Source organism: Hippopotamus amphibius, chromosome 4 (assembly GCF_030028045.1).
Source record: "Hippopotamus amphibius kiboko isolate mHipAmp2 chromosome 4, mHipAmp2.hap2, whole genome shotgun sequence".
In the NCBI taxonomy this organism is placed as follows: domain Eukaryota; kingdom Metazoa; phylum Chordata; class Mammalia; order Artiodactyla; family Hippopotamidae; genus Hippopotamus; species Hippopotamus amphibius.
In genome coordinates, this window is record NC_080189.1 from 33348679 (window position 1) to 33376075 (window position 27397).

At 40.9% G+C, this 27397-nt stretch overlaps 1 protein-coding gene across 8 annotated transcripts in view; it reads left to right on the top strand.

The window, feature by feature from the left end:
• Positions 1 to 27397, top strand: part of CTTNBP2 (cortactin binding protein 2) — a 203059-nt gene that overhangs the window by 144356 nt on the left and 31306 nt on the right. For all 8 annotated transcript variants that reach the window (XM_057731496.1, XM_057731497.1, XM_057731494.1 and 5 more), the window contains 5 exons: positions 2405 to 2656; positions 13094 to 13211; positions 16769 to 17044; positions 19826 to 19921; positions 21230 to 21309. In XM_057731496.1, coding sequence (XP_057587479.1) covers positions 2405 to 2656; positions 13094 to 13211; positions 16769 to 17044; positions 19826 to 19921; positions 21230 to 21309 — 822 coding nt within the window. The remainder of the gene's footprint in view (positions 1 to 2404; positions 2657 to 13093; positions 13212 to 16768; positions 17045 to 19825; positions 19922 to 21229; positions 21310 to 27397) is intronic.

Sequence of the window (27397 nt, forward strand, 5' to 3'; positions counted from 1 at the left end):
GTACAGCCACACAGAAATAATGTTTGAAACAAGCTTCTCAATTCACCCTCCCAAGTTGGTCTTTGTCAGCCTATCATGATAGACTTGAAGATCGAGAAATCCGCACTTCGCACAGCGCCAGGCATTTCTCCAGTGGGGGCCCGTCTAAGGGCTGGTGGGTTATGGAGTCCACTCTTCACTGGGCTCAGGGATTTTTTTCTGCAGCTTCCCAGAATGTTAGAAGTATAATACTCACCACCCTCCAGCATATTCCTGATGAAAGACAGCTGTAGACATCTTAATCTCCAAAGGTTATCTGAACTGTGGATTTCCTCTGCTAATGGAGAGTTCACTATACTGTGCAGCCATTTCATAGGAAACACCCTAAAATTTTCAAGGATAAAATGGTGCATGACCTACTTTAAGGTCACTCTTAGATCTTGGATTTTCTTAATTTCTCAAAAGAAAACCACCAATTAATGGTATAACCAGGGATATATAAGCTAGGTATAGACATTTTCCATTGAGTCCTATTGTAAGGGCTTTTTTTCTTTAATTGCCTTTCTGTTGATTTTTTTGAAAATGTGAGAAAATAGTCCAGTGTTATGCTTATTCATGTTGTTTTATATTTTTTATTTAAGAAATCTGTGGTATTACACATATTCATTATCAAATTCTAACTTACATGTGAAAAAGGAATGAATTTTACATCATCTGAATGAAAATAAGTAGTGCAACATAAAAATTTGTCACACTTTAAGTTAGAGAACACAGAAGTGCATGCTTTCAAGCTAGTAGTTAATTAGCTGAATGAAATCATTAGAAGTACAGAGGCTCCAAAGTACAGAGATAAACAGCATAATTGATAAAGGACCTTAAGGGAATAATTAATTATTGTTCATGACTTTTAATAAGAAATCAAAGGAGAATGAAAGATTTTAAGTTTTTCAGAAATGACTGGCCTTTGTAATATAAGTTAAGGAAGGTCAGGAGCACTTACAGTCTGGTGCCTAATTAAGTCTGATGCCCAAGTAAAGGTATCCACAGCCCAACAAAGAACAAGCCATGAAACACTCTACCTGCCTGGGGTACACCCAAGGATTGTGTGGTATTCAGCTACTGCCCAGCCATGGTCTTGTCGTAGCCAAGTCGATTCCCTTGATATGAAGTATAGAACCAGAGAAAAGGCCACATCATTCAGGAAGAGCTTTAGCAAATGATCAGGTGACTCAGTCTAAATGTAGATGGTTACCATTTATTGTCTGTTTTTCTCCCTGTCTTCTACCCCATTATTTTTTTTAAAGTATACTGTAACTCACTGAAAAAATATTCAGTGTAGCAATATGAAATACCAAATGAAAAAAATAGGCCAGAGGGTAAAATAAATCCAGAATACGTATCACCAAAATAATTCTCAATTCTTTTATGAAAGTCTTAAAAATCTAATGAAGGTGGGTACCTGAGTTAGAAGGTAGATCTATATAAAATGAAAGACTACAGAAGGGATCACGATTTTCCCTAGAATAGTGTTTGTCAAATGTTAGTGCATCAGGGTTGCCCAGAGGGCTGTTAAAACAGATCGCAGGGCCCCACCTTTAAGGTTTCTGATTCAGCAGGTCTGGGGTGAGGCTCAACAATACACGTTTCTAACCAGCTCACAGATGATGCTGATGCTGCTAGTCAGGGGACCACACTTTGAGAACCCCTGTCCTAGAAAAGAGTTCTGAGTCTGCTCTAGCAACCAGCTAAGTGGATTTTTGAGGCTTCAGAGTATCATACATTCTAGAGAACGGGCGCAGCCATTTTAGTCGAAACATTTTCTAAGTTTGCATTTATCAATATCTAACTGCAATCACAGAGAGCTCCATAGAAGCTGATAGGTAGCTCGTGAAATTATTTGACTTTGTTTTTCCTTTATGTCTGCCTTTTCCCTGTTATCTAGAATCTTTCCTTCGGGACTCAGTGGCATAAAATTTTAAGATAACTAGAATTAGGTCCCTTCTCTGTAAGTAAAACTGGTTTATAACAGCATTCATTTAGTACAGTACTAATAACTTTATACTTGCGTATAAATTTTTAAAAACCTTTATGCTAAAGTTCATTCTCTTTCACAATATTAAATTGAGGTTTTGTTTTACCACATCTAATGCTTAGTTACCATCCTGGGCAGTACCTGTTCACTCAAAATGGTCTACTGTTAAGATGAAATTCTTACAAAATAGCAAAGATGAGTCACAGCAGTGGAAAATACACTGATCGACAGAGGTCTGAGAACTTAGCTCAACAGCGATATTCAGGATTGGAATGCCTGCTTTTCCCAGCTCAGTGGTCCATGCCCAAGAACATTTAGAGGTGAACTTTGAATAACAGTGTTCTCAACATTAATGTCATAAACAGTCCTCTCCCCCGGTCATTTTATTTTCAGGATGGCTGGACACCAGTTCATGCAGCCGTGGACACTGGTAATGTGGACAGCCTCAAGCTTCTTATGTACCATAGGGCCCCAGCTCATGGAAACTCATCGCATAAGGAGCCCGAGTTGGGCGTCTTTGCCTTGGATCGAGGAGAAGAGAGTCGCGAAGGCACATCCAAGCCTGTTGTCCCCGCAGACCTCATCAACCACGCCGACAGCGAAGGCTGGACTGCTGCCCATATTGCTGCTTCAAAAGGCTTTAAGGTGTGTCTGGTAGCAGCTTGCCTCATTACACAGTTGTAATTTGATGAGTGGCAGAGTTGTCTGCTATTGATTGAGTGTATTTCACTTGAATAATTTGGAGACTGAGGAGTACCATTGCAGGAGATGATCCATGTCCAGTAAGAACTGACTTTTTTTTTTTTTTTTGTCCAGCAGATGTTTACAGTCAAGCATGTATGAGGCTTACCGTAAGAAGCAGTTTGGAGTTTGTTAACAAATATGGGAGTAATTCCAGAGATTTTATCTCCTGTAAAATTAGGAGGAAAAGGTGGATATTGGTTGAGTCCACAGGATTATTTGATTCAGTACCAAGGCCATGCTGTTAGTTAGAGGGAGGGCCAGGATTCAAGTACACGTGCCCTGTACTGTGCCCTACCTGTGATGTCTGGTACATAAGAGGGAGTTCTAGATTTCACTCATCAGTTAGAGTAGAGAGAGATTCTGATTATTAAGGAAATAACACGAAATAGTAAGCCATGCATTCATGCCTCTCTTTCTATTTAAATCATTTTAGCAGTAATATTGCTTTAACAATGAAGAGCTATCAGGAAGCTCCTGAGTGCAAGGCACTGTGTAAGCAAACATTTGCAGGAATCATTTATGTGATTAGGTAACTCCTAGTTCAGTGGCAAGGGTGCAAGCTGCAAGACAAGCGTAGGATAGGAGAAGCACAAAAGATTTAAAACAAGGGTAATAGACATGGTTGGAACAGTATAAAAATGCAAATTTTTGTTTTTTTAGAAGAGAGAATGTGCATATTTCAGCGGAGTTGCAGAATATGAAGCTCAGAAATGGCTCATTCTGGAGGAGATAGAAATGATTTTGGCCTTGCAGGTTGGGTTACATTTGTCACTCATCACTGGGAGAGGAGGGTAGTTCAGATGGAGGGAGTGGTAGGAACAGACTGGAAGTAGGGAGGTGGGTAACAGCTCCAGTTGAGCTAATGAAGAGTAGTGAGAAGTAAGACGAGGCTGGGAGTTTCACAGTATGGCACGGGCCTTCAGTGACGTATTAAGAAGTTTGAGCTTTATTTACTAGTGAGGGTAAAACCATTGAAAGGTTTTGTACAAAGGAGCAGAAGAACCAGCTCTATAGCTTAAATTGATTGATTTAGCGATAACATTTAGAAGATTGGGGATTATGAAAACATTGGTGGCAGGGGGAGAGACTAGGTGGAAGGTGGTAGGAGTGGTAGAAATAACAAGAGATGACAGAGTAGAAATGTCCAAGAATTGAAGACAGATTAGATACAGGAAATGAGGAAGCACAATAGAAGGATCATAGTGATGTTCCCAGAAAGAGGAAAGAGGAGGCCTCCCTGTGATCAAGAAGATAGAATGTGGGTTTAGGCGTGCTGAATTTAATGCTAGGATGTGTTCATCCAGATGGCGATATCTGGAAATAGCTAGAAATGTGCATTTGGAGCTCCTGGCTGGGTAACTTCCTGTTATTATGATCTAGGGCAGAAGCTGTTCATTTCAGACTTTGTTGGGTTTTTTTTTAAACTAGTGAGAAAAAGGCATGATTCAGTTCAACGTGGAGGTCCTGCTTGCTAGTAGTAGTTTACTCCTGTTTTATCCTTTAAAAAAAACCTACAGAAATTCTGTGAGCGTGGTATATGTGTATTGATTTGAATGGAATGCAATGACATTTGACATCAAAGTGTTTGGAAGATGAAGATGGGAAATAGGAGAAGCTTAAATTTGAAAATGCGTAGTTAATCTAAGACAGTGAATCTCACTTGATGGGGGAAAGGTACATGGAAGGGGTAGTTTTTAACTTACCACCCCCTTTAAGAAAATCTCTGAGGATAATGCAGGAGGCTACTGGGAGTTGTAGGTTGTTCATGCATTCAACCTGAAAGCAAGAAAAGAAAAGGCAAACCCAAAAAGCAGAACCTGAGCATCACTGATCTGGAGTGTTCAACCACTGACCCTTTGGTGCTAGGCAGGGAGAGGAGCCCACTCTCCAGGGTGAGTTACCCTGCAGGGTGGGGGGCTTGTGTTGCCGCCCAGCTCCTCCATTGTGAACTCAGTCCTGGTGTTTTTACAGTCGAGGATGGTGTCTTCATGGATTCCTAGGCCCCTGGCAACGTGGATGCTCTGTCATTGTTGAGTAAAAGGAAATAGGATTTCTTTCTCACATGTAACATGACTCTCTCCGTATTTGCTCATTTTAAGACGCTTAAGATAAATTTTGAACAAGAGAGAGTTTTTGTAAAGTGAGCATGACTGACAGCATCCACACGCTGCAAGGAAAAATAATAGATTAAAATAATAGATTTTTTTTTGCCCTGGAGTAGATACGTCATCTTCCAGGCTAATCTCTTCATTTTATGATTAGGACATTTAAACCCTGGAGGGATTAATAGATAGAAGTTGGGATGAAGCCCAGATTGCCTGGTTTCATTACTCTTCACACAATACTATGCGGCCTGCCTTCCTGGTCGTGGGTATTGGAAAATATTTTTGCATCCTTTGCCTAATACTGTGTTTGTATTCTGGCTGAGGTAGTTCTCCAGAGAGGTAATCCATTCACAACTAAGCTGCTAAGACCAATTTTCTGAAAAAGTAAATTACAATTCTGAGTTAATCATTGGGTGAAGAGGTTCTACACTGACCACAAGTAGAGCTTAAGAGATATATGTTTTTTCTCTCTACAGTAGCATATATGTGTCCAACCTACATAAGGTAGTAGTACCACTGTTACCCAAGAAAACGACTTCGGTTTCCACATGTTTCTCAATTTAAAAAACGGGGGATTTCAGAGCTTGAAGGCACATAGCTCATCTAGTCCAATCCCCTTGCCTTGCAGATGAAAAAAATTAAATTTGGGGAGATAGTGTAACTAATTCCCCCAGGTCAGTTCACAGAGAAGATCAGATTCTCAAATCAGTCCTTTTTCCACTTAGTTCTTGGTCTTTTTCCCAATGGTTAAGCAGTTTATGCCAGTCACCATTTAGTGTTTGGTAACAGGAGTAGCTCTCTCTAAAACTGGTCTGTGACTTCTCCAAAGCCGAACTCATCACTGAGGATAAACTTGTTTTCATCACTTAGGGTGAGTGGATAGAAGAGTTTCTTAGTGAAACTCTGTGTTCTGTCATGGGAACTCTGATGTGTCAAGTTCCTGCAGCAGAAATAGATTAGGGTAAGTGTCTGGGTTTGAGCATCTGGTTCTTGAAGCTCTCATACAAACAGATTCTTTATTTGGGAGACTGTGTGTATTTTGAGTACGGGAGTAGATTATAATTCTAGCTTACGTATTGCCCAAGCCCGGAGCTTCCTATCACTCATGACTCTTTCTCAGTCTTTCTGGGTTGCAGACTCCTCAGCTTCCAGAACACTGCCCCTTCCTCACCTCCCTTCTGAATTTGATGACCAGGCTTTCTCTTTGTTTTTCTGGTTTTTCTCTTTTGTTTTTTAACCCTTGGCAACTCCCAAGCTCCTTCCTAGCTGCGTACTCCTATTTTTAAAAGCTTATCCAGTCTTTCAACTTTAAGTGTGGCTTCTGCAATAACTCTTCCCAAACCCAGATCTCACACCTGGCTTTTTACTTGTCTTCTAGCCATTTATTTGCACCATCCTAGAGGTTATCTCTAAGCAGGCCCACGGTCCTCTGATCAGGCAGTGGCCCTCTTGTCACCCTCTTTACACCGTTCCCACATTGTGTAAGGATTGTGGACTGACGGGTGCATTTTTAGCTCTCAGCCAGGTAAATGGCAGGCATTTCCTCCTATATTCTAGCATCCACCCTGACTGGACAGTCTGAATGCGCTGTGTCTTAAGTGCAGAGGCCCACATGGAGCCCCAAGATTTAAATTTCCTTTCCCTAGGTCATGGCTGCGAAGAGAAAAAAAAGGATACGAGTCCCTAAATTTCTCCCTTGTCACACAGAGTTGGGTACCTGACTAGGAGAAGACAAAGACAGGATAACCTGTGAGGTTGGACCAAGTCTTTGGGACTAGATGTTAACCATGATAAGTAGAAATCTGTGCTTTTGATTGTCCATGATTAGTTTTCCCTTAATTTTTATAAAATTATTTTTGAGAAAGTCGGACTGACTCAACTGTATGAAGATAAAGGAAGGCTATTTTTTAAACACTCATTCCAGGATGTTCAGTACAGAGTATTGCATCCTTGCTTAATATGAACCGCAGTGACTCACAGAATTCTTAAGGATTCTTACATAAACTTGGCCAACCAGAGTCTTGCTCCACCCCTCACCCCAAGACATACACTTTCTGGCGTTTTCCACTAACACCTGTCATGGATCCCTTTTCTCCTCTCACTCTATACTTTCCCCCTTGAATGATCATATTGGCCCCCAGAATATAATCTGTAGAGATTCCAAAGTCTTCTCTTTAGCCCATCTAACCATGTCCTGAGTCCGTTAAGAAGGTCTTATCCAAGAGGCCCACAGTGTACAGAGCATCTCTTTGATAACCCAGTTGGCCCAATACAGTCCTTGTTTATCCTGTCATCCCAAAGTAACCATTAACAGTGCCCCTGTTTACTCTTAAAAGTATCCCAGTTTAGACAGTCATATGGTAACCCTGTTGATGGCCATATTCACATTTATTTCCACCAAACAGTTCCAAGAGGACGCATCCTTGGGCTCCCAGGTTTCTTCTGCATCTCCTGTTCCTCCTCTCTTAATCCAGTCACATCACCTGACATTTGTGTTTATTGCTCTGTCTTCCTGAGTTAATGAATTTAAATAATTGATGCAACTCTAGATTTTATTGCTTTGTAAATGAATGTGTAAAAAAAGGGAAGGCTGTTTTTTTTTAAAACACATTCCAGGATGTCCCTTGAGGAGCCCTCATCATGGGTTGTCTGGACTTGCGTAGGACCTGTTTTGGTCTCTTCATCTCCAGTCTCTCCAGCTCCTTTACACTGCCTTGAGAGGGGCCTTTGTAACAGGGGGAGTTAGTCATGTAATTTACTTTTCGTCTTTCCAAGGATAAAGTGACCTTTCTGTCACTTCCAGGATAAGTGCAAGACCTTTACATGACAGACAGATCCCTTCCAGATCTGGCCTCAGCCTCCCTCCATAAGCACACTTCTGTCCCCTTCCCTCAAGCACTCTCTGCTCTAACCCTGCACTGCTGGCTGTTGTGCAGACATCCTGTGCTCTCTCCCCTCTCCCTGCCTTTGCATCTGCTGTTCCCATTACCTCAAATGGCCTCTTCTGTCCTGACCCCTCCCTGCCTGGAAAACATCTCAGCTTAAGTCTTGGCTTCCAGGAGTTCATTGGTCCCCAGGGCACCTCTTCACACTCCACTTAGGAAGCTTGTTCTTTACTGTGATTATTTATATGTCTCCCTCCCTTTCCACCTCCTACAAAAAATCACTTTTCGTCAGTGTATACATATACTGTGCTCAGTGGTCTCTGGCCCATAAATACTAAGTGTTTGTTGAGTCAGTGAGTGAATGGGCTATTTTACGACAGTTTTTTCTTAACTGGTCTCCTCTCTGTCACCCTCTTTTTCAATATGTCTTCCACATGCACCAGTTGTTTTTCAGAACTGAGCTGATCGTGGCACTTCCTACCTGAACGTATCCTCATGCCTCCAGAAAGGCATCCAGGCTCCCTAGCGCGCAGCCCTTCACAGCTGACTCCAGCTGGCTTCATCTCATCCCTAAATCTCCCTGCTTCCTCCTGCTGTTATTTCCCATTGGGATAGCCTCCATCTCTCCTGCCCTGGGAAACAGTGGGCACAGCCACACCCCAAGGTTGTTCCCAGCATGTGTGCCAGACCTTACCTGTGCATTTGCAAACTGCTTTCCCTCCCACTCCCTCTGCCCAATGTCAGACTCTCAGCTCCCTGCCCTGACTTGAATCTTATCTCTAGCTCTTTGGACTTGCGGTTTCTACTGAGTCTCCCTGGCACTGGCACCTTGCTTCTCAGCTCTTAAAGGTCCCTGGCAGAGGTGATTCATTGTCCCTAAGCATCTCTTCTACCCTCCTCTATGATAATGGACCCCTCAGAGTCCAACTGGGCTCATGACCACCCAAAATAAAGGCTACATTCTCCAAGCCTCCATGAGAATAGCAGGCGACTGTGGCCGCCTACCTAAGTTCTGGTGGTTGGGATGTGAGTGAAAGTGGAAGCTGAAGCCTAAGCCACTGCTTTTTAAAGTCTCTGCTCTAGGGAATTCCCTGCTGGTCCAGTGGTTAGGGCTTCGCGCTTTCACTGCTGAGGGCCCGGATTTGATGCCTGGTCAGGGAACTTAAATCCCGCAAGCCACGTGACATGGCCAAAAATAATAAAAAATAAAGTCTCTGCTTTAGTACATGTATCTGTATCATAGTAATAGCACTTTGATTTAGACTCATTCGTCTAGACCTCTTGCCCTGCATCACTTGGAAGAGCCTGCCGGTTTAAGTCCCCTGAGAATTTATTTCCAGAAGCAGCAGCTGGCTTTGCAGCATTTGTTCTACTCACCCAAATCCCACCCATCAAGGACAGAGCTTAGAGTCTTTTCTCTACCTTTCCCCCCTCCTCTTCCGCCACTTGGTAAAACTTTGCTCTTGACTTCAACAGCCCCCTTTCCTGGGCGCACTTTCCCCATGGCTCTTGACTATGCCTTGCATTTCTGCTGGAGAAGCTGAAACTGTTACCTTATTCAGCACCACGACTCTGGACTCTAACACAGCGCCTGGTGCAGGGGTGCCTAGTACCTCTTTCATAAAGTTGTGAGGATTGATGAGCACTGCATACGCGTGCAGTGTTGGGATGGTGCCTGGAACTTAATGTGTGCTCGAGTAGTTATTGTCGCTGCTGTTGTTAAGTGTCAGTTGGGTACAGTTTCCATCTTCTTTGTGTTCCCTGTGGAGTCCAGCATGGCAATAACCCTGTTTGGATGTGCATTATCCTGCTGTCGTTCCAACATTTCATGCTTCCATATAGAGAAAGCCACTGCTTATGTTACTGCCTACTGACCTACCTAAGTGTAATGAAAAGTATATACAACCCACTGTGTAGGTCAGACTTAAAAGAATCTTACAGATGTTGATTGCATCTTTTATCATTTCTGTTTGTAATTTGAAGTAACATCACCTAGAATTATGACATTTGTTGATGTGCTATAATTCCTCACCACTTATCTGAATATTTGGGCTGTTTTCTAATTGGTGATGATTACGTTGATTGTAACAAAAACAGCAGCTCATAAATATTGAGAGCATTTTACATACTAAGAATATGAAAGCTTTTTACGCATCTTTTCATTTGAGTCACATAACAGCCCAATGAAATATAGATTATTTGAGACACAGATAAGAAAACTGAAGCAGAAAAATGTTAAATGATTTACCAGAATTCATAGATAAAATTATTTATATTGGCAGGATTAGACCCGAGGTCTGTTTTGGCTCTTATCTGCTTTTGCTGCAAGTACTAACTTGTGTAATAAATGTATTATTTTTATCTCTTATCATGTGGGAATTCATAAAGTTTAGAGCTTAGATTGCATTCTACTTAAATCTTTGATTAGAGTTAATTTCATTAACTATCTTATATACATTTACTGATTTTGTACAAATTAGTAATAACAATTGGATAAAAACTGTTCTTTATGTATTTGACTTAGTTGGCAGTTCATTTCTTAGCTTAGTGATATTTTTAAACCTGAACCCCAGATCCAGGTAAGTCAGACTTTGATTACAATTTTTGGAGGAGATCCCTCCAACCTGAGCAGGGTCAGTGAGAAACCAATGTCCAAGTCAGTCCCTTTTCAGGAAGGCAGATTTTCTTGATTCGCAAAGGTCCTCTAGCTCAGCTCCTCAATTTTTCAGGTACCAAGGCCTAGTCTCCCATCCTCCCAGCATCCAGAAAGACTCCCTATATTGGCTTTGTCCTCAAACCAGCACTGGCTTCCTGTTCACATTTCACTCAGTTGGTGGTCTCAGCTGACTCTTTGTTTTCCTTTCTGACCCTTAGGGATTTCCTGTATTTCCTTGTGAACTCATGATTGCATTTAAAATATGTTTTGGGGGCAATAGGAAGCAACTGGAACACAAGTATACTCCTGGTAGGAGTGGAAATTGGTATAGCCACTTTTTTTTTTAAGAGTGAAATATTTATTTATTTATTTATTTATTTTTATTTTTTAAGCTCTTTATTTGAATATAATTGCTTTACACTCTTGTACCAGTTTTTGAGGTATATCAAAGTGAATCAGCTGTATTTATACATATATCCCCACATTCCCTCCCTCCTGGGACTCCCTCCCACCCTCCCTATCCTGGCCTTCCAAGTCATTACCCATCATCTAGTTGATCTCTGTTTGTTATATAGCAACTTCCCACTAGCTATCTGTTTTACATTTGGTAGTGTATATATGTCACTGCTACTCTCTCACTTCATCCCAGCTTCCCCTTTGCCCCCCCAATCCATTCTCTACATCTGCATCTTTATTCTTGCCCTGTCACTGGGCTCATCAGTACCGTTTTTTTCAATTCCATATATATGAGTTAGCATACGATATTTGTTTTTCTCTTTCTGGCTTACTTTGCTCTGTATGACAGTCTCTAGTTCTAGCCACCTCATTACAAATAGTTCAGTTTCATTCCTTTTTATGGCTGAGTAATATTCCATTGTATATATGTGCCACATCTTCTTTATCCATTCATCTGTTGATGGGCATTTAGGTTGCTTCCATGTCCTGGCTGTTGTAAATAGTGCTGCAGTGAACATTATGGTATATGTTTCTTTTTGGATTATGGTTTTCTCTGGGTATATGCCCAGGAGTGGGATTACTGGATCATATGGTAGTTCTATTTTTAGTTTTTTAAGGAACCTCCAAACTGTTTTCCATAGTGAGGTATAGCCACTTTTGAAAGCTCTTTGCAGTATGTACTGATACAGAACATATGCATACCCTGTGACCCAGTGGACCAACTCTGTATGTGTACCCAATACAAATGTATACATGTGTCCACCAAAGGACATGTACTAGAACATCCATAGTAGAACCTAAATGTCCACCAACAAGAGAATAGAGAAGTAAACTGTGGTGTATGTATATGGTGGAACACCACACAGTCATTTTAAAAAAGGATAAATTGAATTGTAACTATTTCTAACACATGGAGCAGTTTTACAGACATTATGTTGAATGAAAAGAAGCCAGATATAAAGGTGTACCTGTAGTAAGGTTCCATTTATATAAAATTCTTAAACAGGCTAAACCAGTCTCTGATCTTAGAAATCATAATAGTAGCTACATTTGGTGGGAGAAGAGAGGGGCTAGTGATTGAGATGGAAGATTAAGGAGGCTTCCAGAGAGCTCCTTACACACGTTTGTTCACCTTGTGATAATTCTTCAAGCTGCATACTTATGTGTGTACTTTTCTATGTGGATATCATACGTCAGTAAGAAGAACGTATGTTTTACAAAACAGGAAAAAAAAGTATTTTATAGCAAGATTAGAGAAGGCTGTTCAGACTGCTTAGTTTACTGTGTTTGTCAGAAGTGGAAGTCAGCCCAGAGCCTGCTGGGGGTGGGGGGGGGAAGGAGGCCCGTGCTTGTTTTGGTTGTTAGTTCCTTTTCATGGTTTCTGGTTTATTCAGTTTTATGCTTACTCTGGTGGGAAATCAGTAGACAAATCATGAAATAGTAGAAGTTGAAATTGCAGAGTTCTTTGATAAATATCCTGCTGTAATATCCTGCCATGCAGTTACTTATTTGGAAATGTTTGCATATATATTGTCTGTCTACCACTTTGAATTGAAAACTTTAGAAAAATTAAGACCTTTCAGTTCATAGTTTAGTGATATTTTAAATGGAGATTTCCTGGAGCAACAGAAAGAAAAAACTGAAGAGGGAGGCCATCTAACTTCAATATCTATTGAGAATGTTTTTCTGAAACCTCAGTCAGCATGGTGTTTACACATATTTTTCAAATAAAAAAAAAAGTGAGACAGCATAAGACCTGAAATATACAAAGACTCTGGGACAGAATTGTTAGAATTGGAGCCCTGCACTTTCGTGACCAGGAAAGCAGTGCCTCATCTAGTAGATAGCAAGGGGCCTCCAGTTGTAGCAGAAGTCTTTTTGCTTTATAGTTCTGAGTTACCATGAAAAGGTACTGTCTGCTGAAGTCTTCTTTCCTTAATTTCACTCTGCAAACTGAGTGATTAGTAAGCTAATTTTTTTTTCTCTTGAAACTTAAGAGGCTGTTTTGGGGAGCGGTGTTTGGATCCTGTGAATCACATGTAAATGAAGCACTCTTTGCTTTTCATTTGGAGACAGTGTTTAGATTAGTCTGTATATTTGGGTTGCTGGAAAAGAAAGAAGCTTTCTGGCTGAGAATTCCTGATTTGCTTGCTGCAGACAACTGAATTTTCCCTTGGAGTTTTCACTTGAGTTTATTAATTTGGATGGGAGGTAATGGAGGCGCGTGTCTTTACAGAACTGCCTAGAAGTCTTGTGTAGGCACGGAGGGCTCGAGCCGGAAAAAAGAGATAGGTGTCATCGGACTGCGCACGATGTCGCCACTGATGACTGCAAGCACCTGCTGGAGAACCTGAGTGAGTGCCCTTGGCAGCTGCACTGCTCATCCTGCATCCACACTGCTGGGGCCTCTGGGACTGTAGGAAAGATATTAACACAGCTACAGTTTTCTCACTCTCTTCTTAACCTTCTTTGAACCCTAGCTGCTACAAAAACACATAATTGGTTATAAATGGGATAATTATATTTTTCCACGTAAAATGGCTTTTTACAGAATTAGTTGTTATTGAAATAATGCTGGGTCTTCCTTGTATTTGACTGACCTTGGACAGTTTTTAAATAATTATTGCTCTTTTCTTCTGACTTAGATTGTCTTTCTAGACATGAGACTAGGAAGGTATGAGAAATCATGGCCGACTAGTTTGCTATTAGCTGATTGTGTGAATGTAGGAAGGTTAGTTATCTCTCAGTGTCTGGTTGCCTACGCGTCTAGGAAGATAATTGATGATCTGTTGGGTCCCTTCCAACTCTGAGAGTATATACTTCTCTGCACATGTTATGAAAAGTTCACTTGTGGGTTTATGAATATGGAGTGCTAGGTCAGATGAAATATCGTGACCTCATATCAGCATGATCACTCAGTCCATCCAGTCAGCCAGCTCTATCAGTAGCTGGACTTGAGCTTACATTCTAACATTAAGAGACAGAAAATGATCAATAAACATAAGAAATAATTCATTATGTGGTATATGAGATGGTACTATGTGCTATGGAAAAGACTAAGGGGGATAGGGAGTGAGAGGGTGTGATTCAGTTTTTAAAACAATAGACGGGGTAGCCGCACTGATAAGACATCTGAGCAAACACTTGGAGGCGAGGAAGGGGCAGCTGTGTAGATCTCTCAGGTAAGAACTTTCCGGGCAGAGCATCACGTGGACAGAAGCCCTAACAGGTAGGAGCATATCTGTTGTGTCTGAAGAACTGCAAGCAGGGCAGAGTAGCTGGGTTAGGATGAGTGAGGGGAGAGAAGCAGGAAAACAGGTCAGAGAAGTTACAGGCGGGGATGGAGGTGGAGCCTGATCTTACTGGAATTGGGAGGCCATGGTTGGGACTTAAGGGAGCCCTTTCAGTGTTCAGTGTTTGAGCTTAGGAGTGACAGGACCTGGTGTACATTTTTTTAAAAGATTTTGTCATTTTTGAATTCAGGAACATTGTTAAGTATTCCTACCCTGTAAAAAAAAAAAAAAAAAGACATTTGTTAGCTATCTCATTTTAAAATTTGCTTTTATCAACTTTGTAAACATAAGTGAGCGTCTAACACAACATTATAAATCAACTATACCCCAGTAAAAATTTTTTAAAAATAATTATTAAGAAAAGATGAAACCAAAGAAATCTCATACTGATTGTAAAAGGCCAACCTTGGCAATGTTCCTAATAAGAATGGTGTATGTTTTAACGGTACCTCTGGCTGCTTTGTCAAAAATAGGCTAGGAAGTCACAGGCCTAATGTTAGCCTATTAATGTAGTGTTCCAGGTGAGAGCCAATGATGACAGCTCAGTTCAGGATTGTAGTAAATGAGGACGTTCAGGTTCTGGATTTAGCCAAAGAGGAGCCAACAGAACCTCCTGATAGGTTGGGTGTGAGGCACAAGAGAGGGGATTCGTGCATAACTGCAAGGTTTTCAGCCTGAACAACTGGCAGGATGGCGTTGCCATCAGCTGTCAAAGGGAAGGCTGTGGGTAAGGCAGATTTTGCAAACGAAGATCAGGAGTTACGTTTTGAGTTATGAACTGGAGATGTCTGTTAGGGCATCTGTGTGGCAGATGTCAGGTCAGCAAGAATTCTGGAGATAAGTATGAGCTGGATTTATAAATCTGAGAGTCAGCAGTCTAGAGATGGTATTTAAAGTCATGGGACTGAATGAGGTCATGAAGACAGTGAACACAGATAGGAAAAATAAGAGAAGTGAGCCTTGCAAGACTCTATCATTAAGAAATCTGGAAGAAGAGGAAGGACCAGCAAGGGAACAGCGTTAGAGGGTGACCAGTGACGTGTGAGGAAATCCAGGAGGAGTGTGTCAGAGAGCAGAGAGATCCGTTTTGTCAGAAGCTGTTAAGTAACGTGAAGACCAAAATTAAAATCTAGTAGTTGGTCAGTTAATGGGAAAAAGTCAGTTTAAGAAGATGATCATAGAAATAACATTTTTCAACATTTTGTTTTAACTTAAAACACTCCAAGTAACTCTTTCATCAACTTTTAGGTGAAACTCTTTATATTAACATGGTTCTGCTGATCGAAGGGCCACATATTCCTGTTTGAACAAACCACATCTTTAATGCTTTGTATGTGGTTTCTGTGTTTGAGGACTTAAACGTATTTATGAAGCAAAGGCAGTATTTGTCTAGAGATAATTTTTTTTTCTAATTTTATGTAGTCTCATCCATATCTCATTAAAAACTTTTTTTTATAGCAGCTCCTTTGTTCAGTCTCAAAAGTGTTCTAATTTTCATAGGAGTAGGAACTCATTTTATCAGTATCTGCAATATTTAATTCACTAATTATAGCCATGAGTTCAACAGACATAGAAGATTTGGGACTAAACACAAGTGGCTGTTGGTAAACATGTAATTCAGTTCATGAGAACAGAAGTACATGGGGTGCTGTCCATGGGGTGGGGGGGGTCAGTCAGTTGGTGTCACAGAGAGATTGGAAAGATCATTTTAAAAGCTTCTATTGCACTGTTTACCGTTTATCAAGTACTTACTAGTTCTTGTAAGATAGTGCGTTAACAGATAATGTGTTAAACAAATAGTGTGTTAAATCCCTTCCAAACATGAGTTCATTTATTCTTCATAGCAACTCAGTTGTACATTGCTTCCACTGTATGGAAGAAATTGGGGTATAGAGAGATTAAGGCCGTTTACCAAGTACACATGGTTAGTAGAAGGCTGACCCTGAGGCCCAGCCCAAGGTCTGTATGAGGCTGAAGCCACTGTCCTAAGTACACTGACCTGTACAGCTATAACCTGGCTTCTTCATGATGTTATCAATGAAGGTGAGGAGAAAAGGGGATACAGAGCAACCCTAGCCTTTTTGACACCAGGGACCAGTTTTGTGGGAGACAGTTTTTCCACAGCAGGAGGGTGGTTCAGGCAGTGATGTGAGCCGTGGGGAGCACCTCGCTTGCCAGCCACTCACCTTCTGCTGTGCAGCCCGGTTCCTAACAGGCCGTGGGCCGCTAGCAGTCCGTGGCCTGGCGGTTGGGGACCCCCTGATATAGAGAGTTCAGGGTCAAGAGAGGGCTCTCGTTTTCTCATATACTTTTTAAAAGAATTTGAGAATCTTGCTGAAGGGGAAGAATCAAGGAAGTAGAACCGGCCAAACAGACAAGGAAAGATAAACAGTTCAGACAACGTGGTTCCAAAGAAACTGTGAAGAGAACAGGAGACCAAAATTTATTCCGGTAGACGAATATTCAGTTGATGATATTTTTTTAAAAATAGGATAGGATAGCTGCCCTTTGCTTTGTTTTTAAAATGTTTATATATGTTTATTTTATATAAGACTTTTGCTGATTTTTTTTTCCTGTCATGATTTTTTTTTCCCCTAATTCTTTCATTCTTCCAACAGATGCTCTTAAAATACCCTTAAGGATTTCAGTGGGTGAGATTCAACCAGGCAACTGCGGTGCTGATGACTTTGAATGTGAAAACACAATATGTGCTTTAAATATTCGCAAACAGACATCATGGGATGATTTTTCAAAAGCAGTGAGTCAAGCTCTGACAAATCATTTCCAAGCAATCTCTTCTGATGGATGGTGGAGTCTGGAAGACATGACGTTTAATAGCACCACTGACTCCAGCATCGGCCTCAGTGCAAGCAGTGTGCGATCCATCACGTTAGGTACCAGCAGTCCTGCAATGAAGGGAAAGTTAAATTTCTGGGTTTATTTATGTTTATGGGCTCCCTAACCTGATACTTAGTTCATTGATTAAGTACATTCAGAGCTCACTTGTGGCAGCTGCTGGTGCTAAAAAACTTGAGTATTCATAATGCAGCCATTACATAATGTTGCAAAAATGCTTTTACGCCTCAAATAATACCCAGAGAGTAAAGAACATGAAAGCCCTTGATGAGGCTTTGTGATTGCACTTGCTATTTTGAAAAATGCGAGAAACTAACCACATTGCAGCTGCTTGCTAATACACGAGCTGTGAACACAGCTCCACGTTTGTACTTGGGCTGTGCCAAAGATGCAGTAGTATATGAACGCCTTACCTTTGGATGGGAGTCCTAAGGAAGTTTAGAGTTAGAAGAAGCACTTCAGTGAAGGTATACTCAAAGCTCCCGCTTGGGATGAGTCAGGGTGATAACTGAATGCTTCTGTTTGATAGGACTCCGAAGAACATAAAAAGATAACACTTGCTTTCTGGTGAGCATAGTAAGTGTACTATAAATGTTAGTTGTCCCTGGTTAGTTTCTCTCCTGTTGAACTAAGAGAACCGACATCTGTGGGTAACCTGCGATGTCAGGACTGTGCTGGGAGCTTTATTTATATACAGACCTTAGTGAGTCCTTACAGAAGGCTCATTTGCAGATAACTAGTTGCAAGATAACTTGCCTGAGGTCACACAGCTAAGGAGCACAGCAGTCCAGACTCAAATTCCAGTCAGTCTGATGGGAAAGCCTGTGTATTTTCAGTAGCACCATGTTGCAAAAAAATAGTCAAGATTGAGGGAAGGGCAAGTTTCACCACGCGATTAATGTGTCAGCTTAGAAAGTATTCTATTCTGTTCACACACATATATGCTAAATCACTTTCAAAACATATTTTACCACTAGTTTTTAAAGCAGATTATTCATAACTTAATTTTATGAATCGTTATAATTGTAAAATAATTATGATTATTACAGAAGAATGAATATATAATTTTAGAAGTGCATAAAGAAGATGTCTTAAATGATTCTCAGGATCACATTTGCCCACAAAATGCAGTGTTATTTTCTGTTTCTTTTCTTTTTTTTTTTTTGGCGCATGAGCTTAGTTGCTCGCGGCATGTGGGATATTCCCAGAGCAGGGCTCGAACCCGTGTCCTCTGCATTGGCAGGAAGATTCGTAACCACTGCGCCACCTAGGAAGTCACTGCAGTGTTATTTAAGGTGTGGTTCTGCCCAGGGGTCTAATAAACGAAGACGGCACAACCATATTTTGAAGGAAATGGCCCTGCACCATCAACCCTCATCCAGCTACTCTGGAAACTGGGGAAGGCAAATGGGTATACACCACCATAAGATGCATGTACTTCTGTGAGCATGGGTATTAAGCCCTGACCATTCCAGTGTCTGCTCTTGTCCCTGAGGCGTGGGACACCCAAGTAGCATTTCAGATCTAAAACTCATTGAGTTTTGTGGGTAAAGGATTTAGTTTCGTACCTGGCGTGGCCAGTAGTTGCAGGCATACCTCAGGGATATCGCAGGTTCAACGTTCCAGACCACCACAATAAAGGGCATATCCCAGTAAAGCAAGTCACTTGTATTTTTTGGTTTCTCAGTTCATATAAAAATTATTTTTAATGTACTGCAGTCTATTAAGTGTACAATAGCATTGTCTAAAAAAACTACGTAGATACCTGAGCTAAAAAACTTTTTTTGCTAAAACATGCTAACCATCATCTGAGCCTTCAGCAAGTCATAATCTTTTTGCAGTAGCAACATCAAAGATCACTGATCACAGATCACCAGAACAGATATAATAATAATGAAAACGTTTGAAATATTGTGAGAATTACCAAAATGTGACACAGGCACAAAGTGAGCAAATGCTGTTTAAAAATAGCGCTGATAGACCTGCTTCACACAGCGTCAAGAACCTTTGATTTGTAAATAACACAGTATCTGCGAGTGAAATAAAGCAAAGCACAATAAAAGGATATATTATTGCATAACATTGTTATTATGTATGTGTATGAGTAGCTTTACTCTGTTAATAACCTAAACTGGATTAAAGGGACCAAGGGCAACAGAGGAGCAGTGAGTTACAGGTGGGGTATGCATGTGTGTTGGAAGTGTGCTGAGAATAGGTGTTTAAGAATTGATCTGTGGAAGGAAGAAGATGGAAACAAGTACTTAGGACTGACTAATCCATCCCCAGAGTGGGCGCTTACAAAGTGGGACCCTTTTTTGAGCAAGAGTGAGCAGAGGGTCCAGACTGTGAAAAAGTTTGCTTTATTCTGAACCCCTGAAGTTACCTGTTTTTACTAGAATCCAAAAATTTGTTGGAAAATGAGGCAGGGACCAGATCATAAAGGACCTGTTACCTCATCCGAAGTGCTCAGGCTTTGTGAAGCAGGCACTGGGAAACCCTGGAAGGTTATGATCTGCTTTGCTCTTAAAAACTTTGTCTTGAACATGTTTGGTTTTGTTTTCACTCTCCAGGTTTCTTTCAGTCCCTTGTAAGAACAGCTTGGAAGAAGGCTGTAGCTTGACGGCCTCCTTTTGACCATCAAAAATTGTACTGGGGAGTTAACCCTTCGTGTGACCCTTTGCATAGTCTGTCTGTGTCTCTGACAGTCTAAGCTCTGGAGTCCTTTGGGGTCTCACACAGGAGATCATACATTGACTCTTATAAGAAGAATTACTTTTAAGCTTCTCTTGATATTTCATTTTATCTTTGTTTTGAACTAGGACATGTGCCGTGGTCAGCAGGTCAGAGCTTCACCCAGTCCCCATGGGACTTTATGACAACAAATAAAGCAGAGCAGGTCACCGTGCTTTTGTCAGGTAAGGATATTCCAGACTGAGGTGATGTTGAGAAAGCTTGCATCATGCGTGTTTCACAGCACCGGTTCTGAGTCTGCGTGATTTTGTCCTGTGTCCTCAGGCCACACATGTGTGACTCCCACTGCTAAGTAATTGGATGTTTTTTGAAATGTTTGATTAAGAAGAGGAAAAATCAAAAGCCATGTTTCTGATACCTGTGGTGACGTCTGTCCTGATCATTGCTTGGATTCTGATTGCATTTCTCTGTAGGAACAAACTGATGTGCTCATAAGAGAGTGACAGATACCGTGTTAAGAGCAATGTCTTTCTTTTCTTGCTGTCAAGTACCATGTATGACCAATGTGATTATCATGGTACAGGCTAACTTCAGTGTGCATCTACTCTGTGCTAGGCTCTGTTGTTTACAGCACGAGTATAAATTCATGTAATCCTTACAACAACCCAATTAAGATAGGCATTTATGTTTATCCTCATTTTATGTACAAGAAAACTGAGGCTCAGAGAGATTGATTTTCTTGTCTGAGTGCATACAGCTAGTAAGTAGTATAGGAATTCTCAGTTTCTCAGCCCTTAACTCTAAAAGTCTACTGATTTCATCACATATTTCCCAGATTTGGGAATGGAGCTTTTAAAAATTCAGTTGCAACTAATAAAGTTTTATTTTATTGTTTGAACGATACTTACGTTTAAAGAAAGTGTGAGACCATTCCAGAAAATTCCTTCAGGCTGAAGCACCATACTGAGAGCGTGGCAGAACACGGAAGGGGGTCAGGGCGGGACAGACTTTGGGAACGCACCTGTACATTCATGCTGGCAAAGCTGGAACTCGCGGAGGACTGGGGTTGCCTCCGATCACATCTGCTTATGAACAGTGAAAATACTGACTCCAGCAATCAGAGCAAACACAAAGTACAGTTTTGGGGCCCGGATCTGAGGGCACTGGTTGTGATTGACAGGAGACGAGTGGGCCCCCCGGTGGGGAGGAAGGGACAGCTGGGGAGGAGCTCTTGGGAGGCCAGCAGCAGGGGCTGTTGCTCGGCCAGTACAGAGTGTTACCGTATTTTCGTATTTTCGTGACGGTAAAGGCACACTGGTGCCTCTTGGCCACATGTCAGCTCAGCCAGTACAAAGTGTTACCGTATTTTCGTGATGGTAAAGGCACACTGGTGCCTCTTGGCCGAGTGTCAGCTCTGCCTGCATGAGTCAGTAAACATATTGTAACTTTTATGATTGGCTCCTTATGTTTTGATCATTTTTGTAGTTCATGAAAAGAGCCCGTTTTCCCTTCTGTGCATTTCTTCCTCACAGGGCCTCAGGAAGGCTGCCTCAGTAGCGTGACCTACGCATCTATGATCCCTCTGCAGATGCTGCAGAACTACCTCAGGCTGGTAGGTGGACCTGCCAAGTGGTGTCTACACTGGATCATTTGGTCGCCCATTTTCGCACTGAGAACAGTGTGAGCTCCCACTCACCCTGTGCTCTGACCTCGTGACCTTTCTGAACAGCCCCCTCCCTGGAAAACTTTCTGTCGCCGTCATCCAGGTGTCCATTGTCAGGACCCAGAGACTACCTGCTACCTGTGAAGTGTTATAATTTGGGCAGGAGGAAGGTGTCCTCCCCTGACAAGGACTTGACGTCAAGTAATTGATCATTAGTGTGGAAGAGAATAACTACAGATATCAAGAGGCCTGGCTGTGAACTTTTATAATTTAAAGTTGAGTAAATATGCTCGCATTAGTTAGTGCGTTAATTTGGCCACTTCAATAGAAAAAGTTATAGCTTAAACAGTATAGAAGTTTATTTTTCTCAAACACAGAAGTGCCAGCAGGTGAGGGGCCCAGGGAGGAGGAAGGGGCAGGGTGAGCCCTGCAGGGTCTCAGCACCTTCCCTCTCCAGGGCTACTCCCCCCCGGGGTGAGATGTGTGGGCTTGGCCAGCTAGTCACTACTCCAGCTCTCAGGTTCCAGCCTGAGGGAGGAGAACCAGGAGGGCAAGCCCCTTCTTCTCAGAGGAGCCGCACACACCCTCACTGCCCACATCCTGTTGACCAGAATTTAGGCCCACGTCCACGGCTAGTGGGACTGTGGTCTTGCTGGGCAACGAGGCACCCAGCAAAAACTACGTCGTTCTGTCATTGAAAGCAAGGAGGAGGATGTGATTATCAGGGGAGAGTGGCAAATTCTAGATGCAAAATGGATAAATCCAGCGCTTTGCATTTGTCCAGTACTTACTACATGCCAGGCAATGAGGTAGAGAACACCATCCGTTTTATAGATGAGGAGCCTGAAGTCGAGAGAGGCACGATTACACGCACAAGGGCACAGAGCCAGTGAGCGATGAAGCCGGGATTGTGCAGGTCCCTGACATACATGGGTGTCTCTGTGTGGGAGACATGGCTAAAACTAATATTGAAGGTATTAAGTAAACAATCATTCCCCCTTAATTTGGAAAGCTTTAAAAAAACAAATGGGTTTGACTCTGACCCTTTACAAAAGTTGTTTCCATTAACTGTGAATTGATGTCTTTGTTCCTGATACAAAGAAGTTTTCAGAATCATTCAGTTGATCTAGCTAGGCTCACCAGTTGGGATTGACCTTTGTAAAAGCAGCCACAGTAGCATATAAACATAAAAAGGCTTTACAGTTTTTTTAGGAGAGGTGGTGTCTTCTAAATCTGTTACTCTCTCTCTCTCTGTCTCTTTTTTTTCTTTTTGCTATTTGCTCCGCACTCCTTGAAGCATCAGCATATGCCTGAGGGTTACATGGAAGTGGGAAGGCTGTCTTATTCCTTTGCTTCAGTGAAGATTGAAATTGTGTGACCAACTGGTTTTTAGGAATGTGAGCCTACACTCTCAGTAGAATCAGCCCGTAGCATCAGCGCTTTTCACTTATCTGTTTAGATGATAAAACGACTAGAAAGGTGATGCAGCTGATCACAGCTGCACATTAGCCTTGACTGAGTAGGTCTGTCAAATGAAATGTCTGCTAGTCACATAATATATGGAATATTCCAAGTACATTTATGTGTGTGCCTCCTAAGGCAGAAAACATAGTTTAACTCCTGATGACCAACAAACCAGAGTTCTATTCTCAATTTAATGAGTATATGCAAAGGGCTTTGTTAAACCCTTGGATGAAGATAAAAAATTATTGTAGCAATCACTTTAAAGTGATTCAGGCAATAATAACACATAATCATTGTGACTGTTTCTTCTTCTATACAAGATTATAAACCCCTTATGGAGATCAACTGTACGTGATGGATTTTTGTATCCTGTTTAGTTATTTAACTCAGTTGTTTGACAACTGTTGAGAGCCTCCTACATGCAGGCAATGTTTTAGAAACTTAGGATATAACTATGTATAACATGCGTTCCCTGACCTCATGGAGCTTACGCTGTAGCAGGGGCAGGGCAAATAAAAAACAAATGAATAAATACATCTGTAATGTGATAGCCAGTACTGATTATAAGTATGAAGAGAAATAAAGCAGATAAGGAGGTAAAGAGCTAATGGAAAGGGTGGCAGAAAGCTTTTGAATGAAGTTGTTAGGAAAACCTTTCCTATAATGATACGTGAGTGGAAAACTAGATGACGTGAAGGTTGTAGCCTTGGGGAGGGTGTTTGAGGTAAAGGGAACAGCCAGTACAGAAGTGTCTAGACTGGCAATGAGGTCTGAGAGGTGACCAGAAGCCACATCATGCAGGACCAAGGTGGAGACTTTGAATTTCATTCCAGTTATGATGGGAAGCCACTGGTAGGATTTGCATTAGAGTGACATATCCACCTGGTGCCACAGTAACTAGAGTCACACTGATGTGTCTTTGAATTGTTGAAACTCTGTATGATAGGTATGCAAACCTAGTAATACCTGACTTTTACTGAGTATTGGAGGCATACCTCGTTTTATTGCACTTCACAGGCACTGTGGTTTTTTTGTTTGTTTGTTTTACAGATTGAAGGTTTGTTGGCAATTCTGTGTAGAGCAAATCTGTTGGTGCCGTTTTTTCCACCAGCATTTGCGCACTTCATGTCTCTGTGTCATATGTTGGTAATTCTCCCAATATTTCAAACTTTTTCATTGTTATTATATTTGTTGTGGTCACTGATCTGTGGTCAGTGATCTTTGATGTTACTGCTACCACTCGGTGAAGGCTCAGATGATGGTTAGCATTTTTTTTAGCAATAAACTATTTTTTAATTAAGGTGTGTACATTGTTTTTTAAGTAATGCTATAGCACACTTAATAAACTACAGTATAGTGTAAACATAAACATAACCTTTATATGCACTGGAAACCAAAAACATCACGTTACTCACTTTATAGCAATACTCACTTTATTGCAGTGGTCTAGAACCAGACCTCCATTATCTCCAAGAAATGCCTGTATATGCCAAGCTCTGTTCTCAGTATATAGATTGTCTCATTTAATCATTCTCTGAGGTAGCTACTGACACCAGTTACTTCCATTTTACAGGTGAATAAACCAAGACTCAAAGTAATTTGCCCAAGGTCCTCAGTGAGAAAGTGGTAGAATCTAAGGAACTGAACCTGGGCTGTCTTCCATTCTTATGTGAGTTAGCAGAGTTTATACCAGTTATTAACCTGTTGGTTAAGACATAATCGCAGTAAGCAGTTATAACTATGTGTGTAAATGTGCTAAATAAAATGCATGTATTAAAGCCCTTACGCAGAAAACCAAACACAGTGAAACCTTTAAATCAGGCTTTGTGGTGTTTTTTTTTTAAATGATGTTAATTTTAAATAGTTTCATTGAATAGCTAAATAATACAAGTGAATTTTAAGTCTCCATCCTTGAGTTAATAAGGAGACATTTAACTTGAATTTGAATCACTGATAACCTATTATAATAGTTGAACTTTTTATTAACTCAGACTTTTCTCTTAGCCAGTTTGCAACTTTTATTAGCTTATTAATAACCCTATAATTTAATAATTCAATGGCTATGAATAATTATTATATGAGAAAAATACTTGACTAGCTCACCCTGCCCTGAGCCCTATGTTTAAATGTAGAACTCTGAATCCCCACGGACACAATTCTTGAGAATCATGTTGGCTGTCCACTCCAGTGTGTGCCATGCTCTTCATCAAGAATCATCATTAGGAGACTCTACTTATTCTTCATACATCCCCAAAATAAATTTGCTATGTTCTCATGGAAATAATGTTGTAAATGATGGTTACGTGTGTAAGACGGCCCACAAAATCTCATCAGTCCCTTTAGCAGATGACCAAGTTCAGCCTGAGCTCATTCAGGGCATGGAGGGGCAATGCTGGAAGGTCCTAGTGGAAGGAGGAGGCCAGTTCCCTGGTAAGAGGAAAAGGTGGTTCCGAAACCAGTGCATCCTTTGGCTTCCCTGGCTACAGTGCCAGAAGATTCTGGCCAGTAGGGCAAATGTCAGCCCAGAGGAGGTCTGAAGCTGGAAGAGTTCATGAGTGCTAGAGGTGAGGTGACAAGGGGGAAATTATATCCAGGAGTTCTGTCTTATAGTTTTACTTTTTAAATAGTTATAATACCCAAGTTACTACTTCTGTGTTAATAAGTGAGGGCCTATCTTTATTTGAAGTTAGTAACCAAGTCTGATCTTGGCTTTTATGGTTTCAATAAGCTAATTTTTAAAAGCATATAGTATGGGTGTCTCTCTGTGTGTGAACTGTAATTTCTCTTGAAATTCCATTATTCTCTTACACTTATTCTGTTAAGAGGGACCTCAGCAAATGCCTAAAACCCCTAACATGAAAGACTCTAGTTTTGTGTATCCCTGATGCTGGATGTGCCAGTATTGTTTGGGGTGATCTTACATGAATAAGTTGACAATAACTGTATTGTGTGTGGCTCTAAAGTCGTATGTAAATTAGTTCTTTAAGTTTCAGAAGAAGTTGGAATGAAAATCTTAGCTATAAAGCATGTCCCTTTAAACTATAATCATTCCAATTTTATTAGTTCGGTAAAGGCCTTTTATTTTTCATTCTTTTCTGAGTTCAGCATCTCAGCACAGCTTGCCCTAAAACTATCTCAGGGTAGTAGAAGGTTTTCCTCAGCCTCTGACTAGTGAAACTCCAAACAAAAGTTGAAGGTTATTGCTTTAAAATAATGCCACATGTCTGAAAACACATTGCAGGTACCACTTTGACCCTAGTGGAGATCATAGCTCCTCTTGTAAACTCCATTGTGCAGAAACACACTGTGGAGGGAAAAAAATAAAGGGATGGATCGGACTTTGTGGAGGTCATTGTTTCCATTTAATCCAGAATTCACTTGCCTCACAAAGCACTAATTGACATGTGATAAGAGCTTCCTGAATAGGCTGAGAAGACAGGAGAATAAAAGGGATTGGTACCAATTGTGATAACATACCCAGTGTCCCTTTCCTAATAAGCAGAAATGTCACACTGTTAGCATGCACTTAGAAGATAATTCTGGTGACTACAATTCACCTTTTAGAATCTGATTTTGTTTTTCAAAAAATAGATCTCCTTTCAACAAAATTAAAATATTTACCTCCCCCTCCCCCCAAAAAATCTGTCCATCTACCTACCTACCTGCCTACCACCCCCCTCTCTATCTTTAGAGCCCTCTGCTGGAACCATGGAGCATGTATATTTATTATACCTATGTGCTATTTGGAGAAATAATTTGGTAACACTAGAACAGATGAATGTTTCCTTAGCATAGCTTTGCATGTTTGCACCAGTCTCAGTAGAGCAAGAGGTTTCCATAATTAATTTTTTGTTCAGATCTTAAATGGTAACCAACACAACTGTATCATTTGATGAGGTAGAACAAAATACCATGAACAAAAAATTGATAGTACCTGAAATGAGGAGAAACCTACTAGTAGGATGCATTCATTAGAATGTCTGAATGATCTGGAAGTCTTTTACCTTGATTTACTTGTTGAATTCACTTATTTATATTTTACCTTATTCCAGAAAGGATATTAGACTATGTGAACAGAAATGCTTACTGCTAGTGAATGGCCTTTCAATGAAATTTTAAATGGAATATTTCCTGTCTTTCCTAAGAACCTACAATCTGAGAACAAATGTGGTGTTGAAATTGAAGATAGTTTATCTATGAAGTTGGGTCTCTTGCTGTTATATGATTTCAAAATCAATCAAAAGAAAATGTAGGCAGCGTGACAAGATGGCTACAATGAGCGCTGTTTTCAAAAGTGAGACAAGATTAAATAACGAATGCTAGTTGAAAATCTCAGGGGTAGAATACTCAGTAAATCTTGAAAATCTGTATCCTGTTCCACTGGTGTGAAACAATCCATTCCTTGTGAGAGAATTTCTACCCAATAAGTTATGGCAGTTTAGGATTAATTTGAGCTCAAGATTTCCGGTTTAAAATTGCACCTGGCAAGCAGTACTTAACACACAATTCCCCACGAAAGTACTTTTTAAAAGTGATAAAACTTCACAATAACAGAGAAAAATAAAACTGAGGT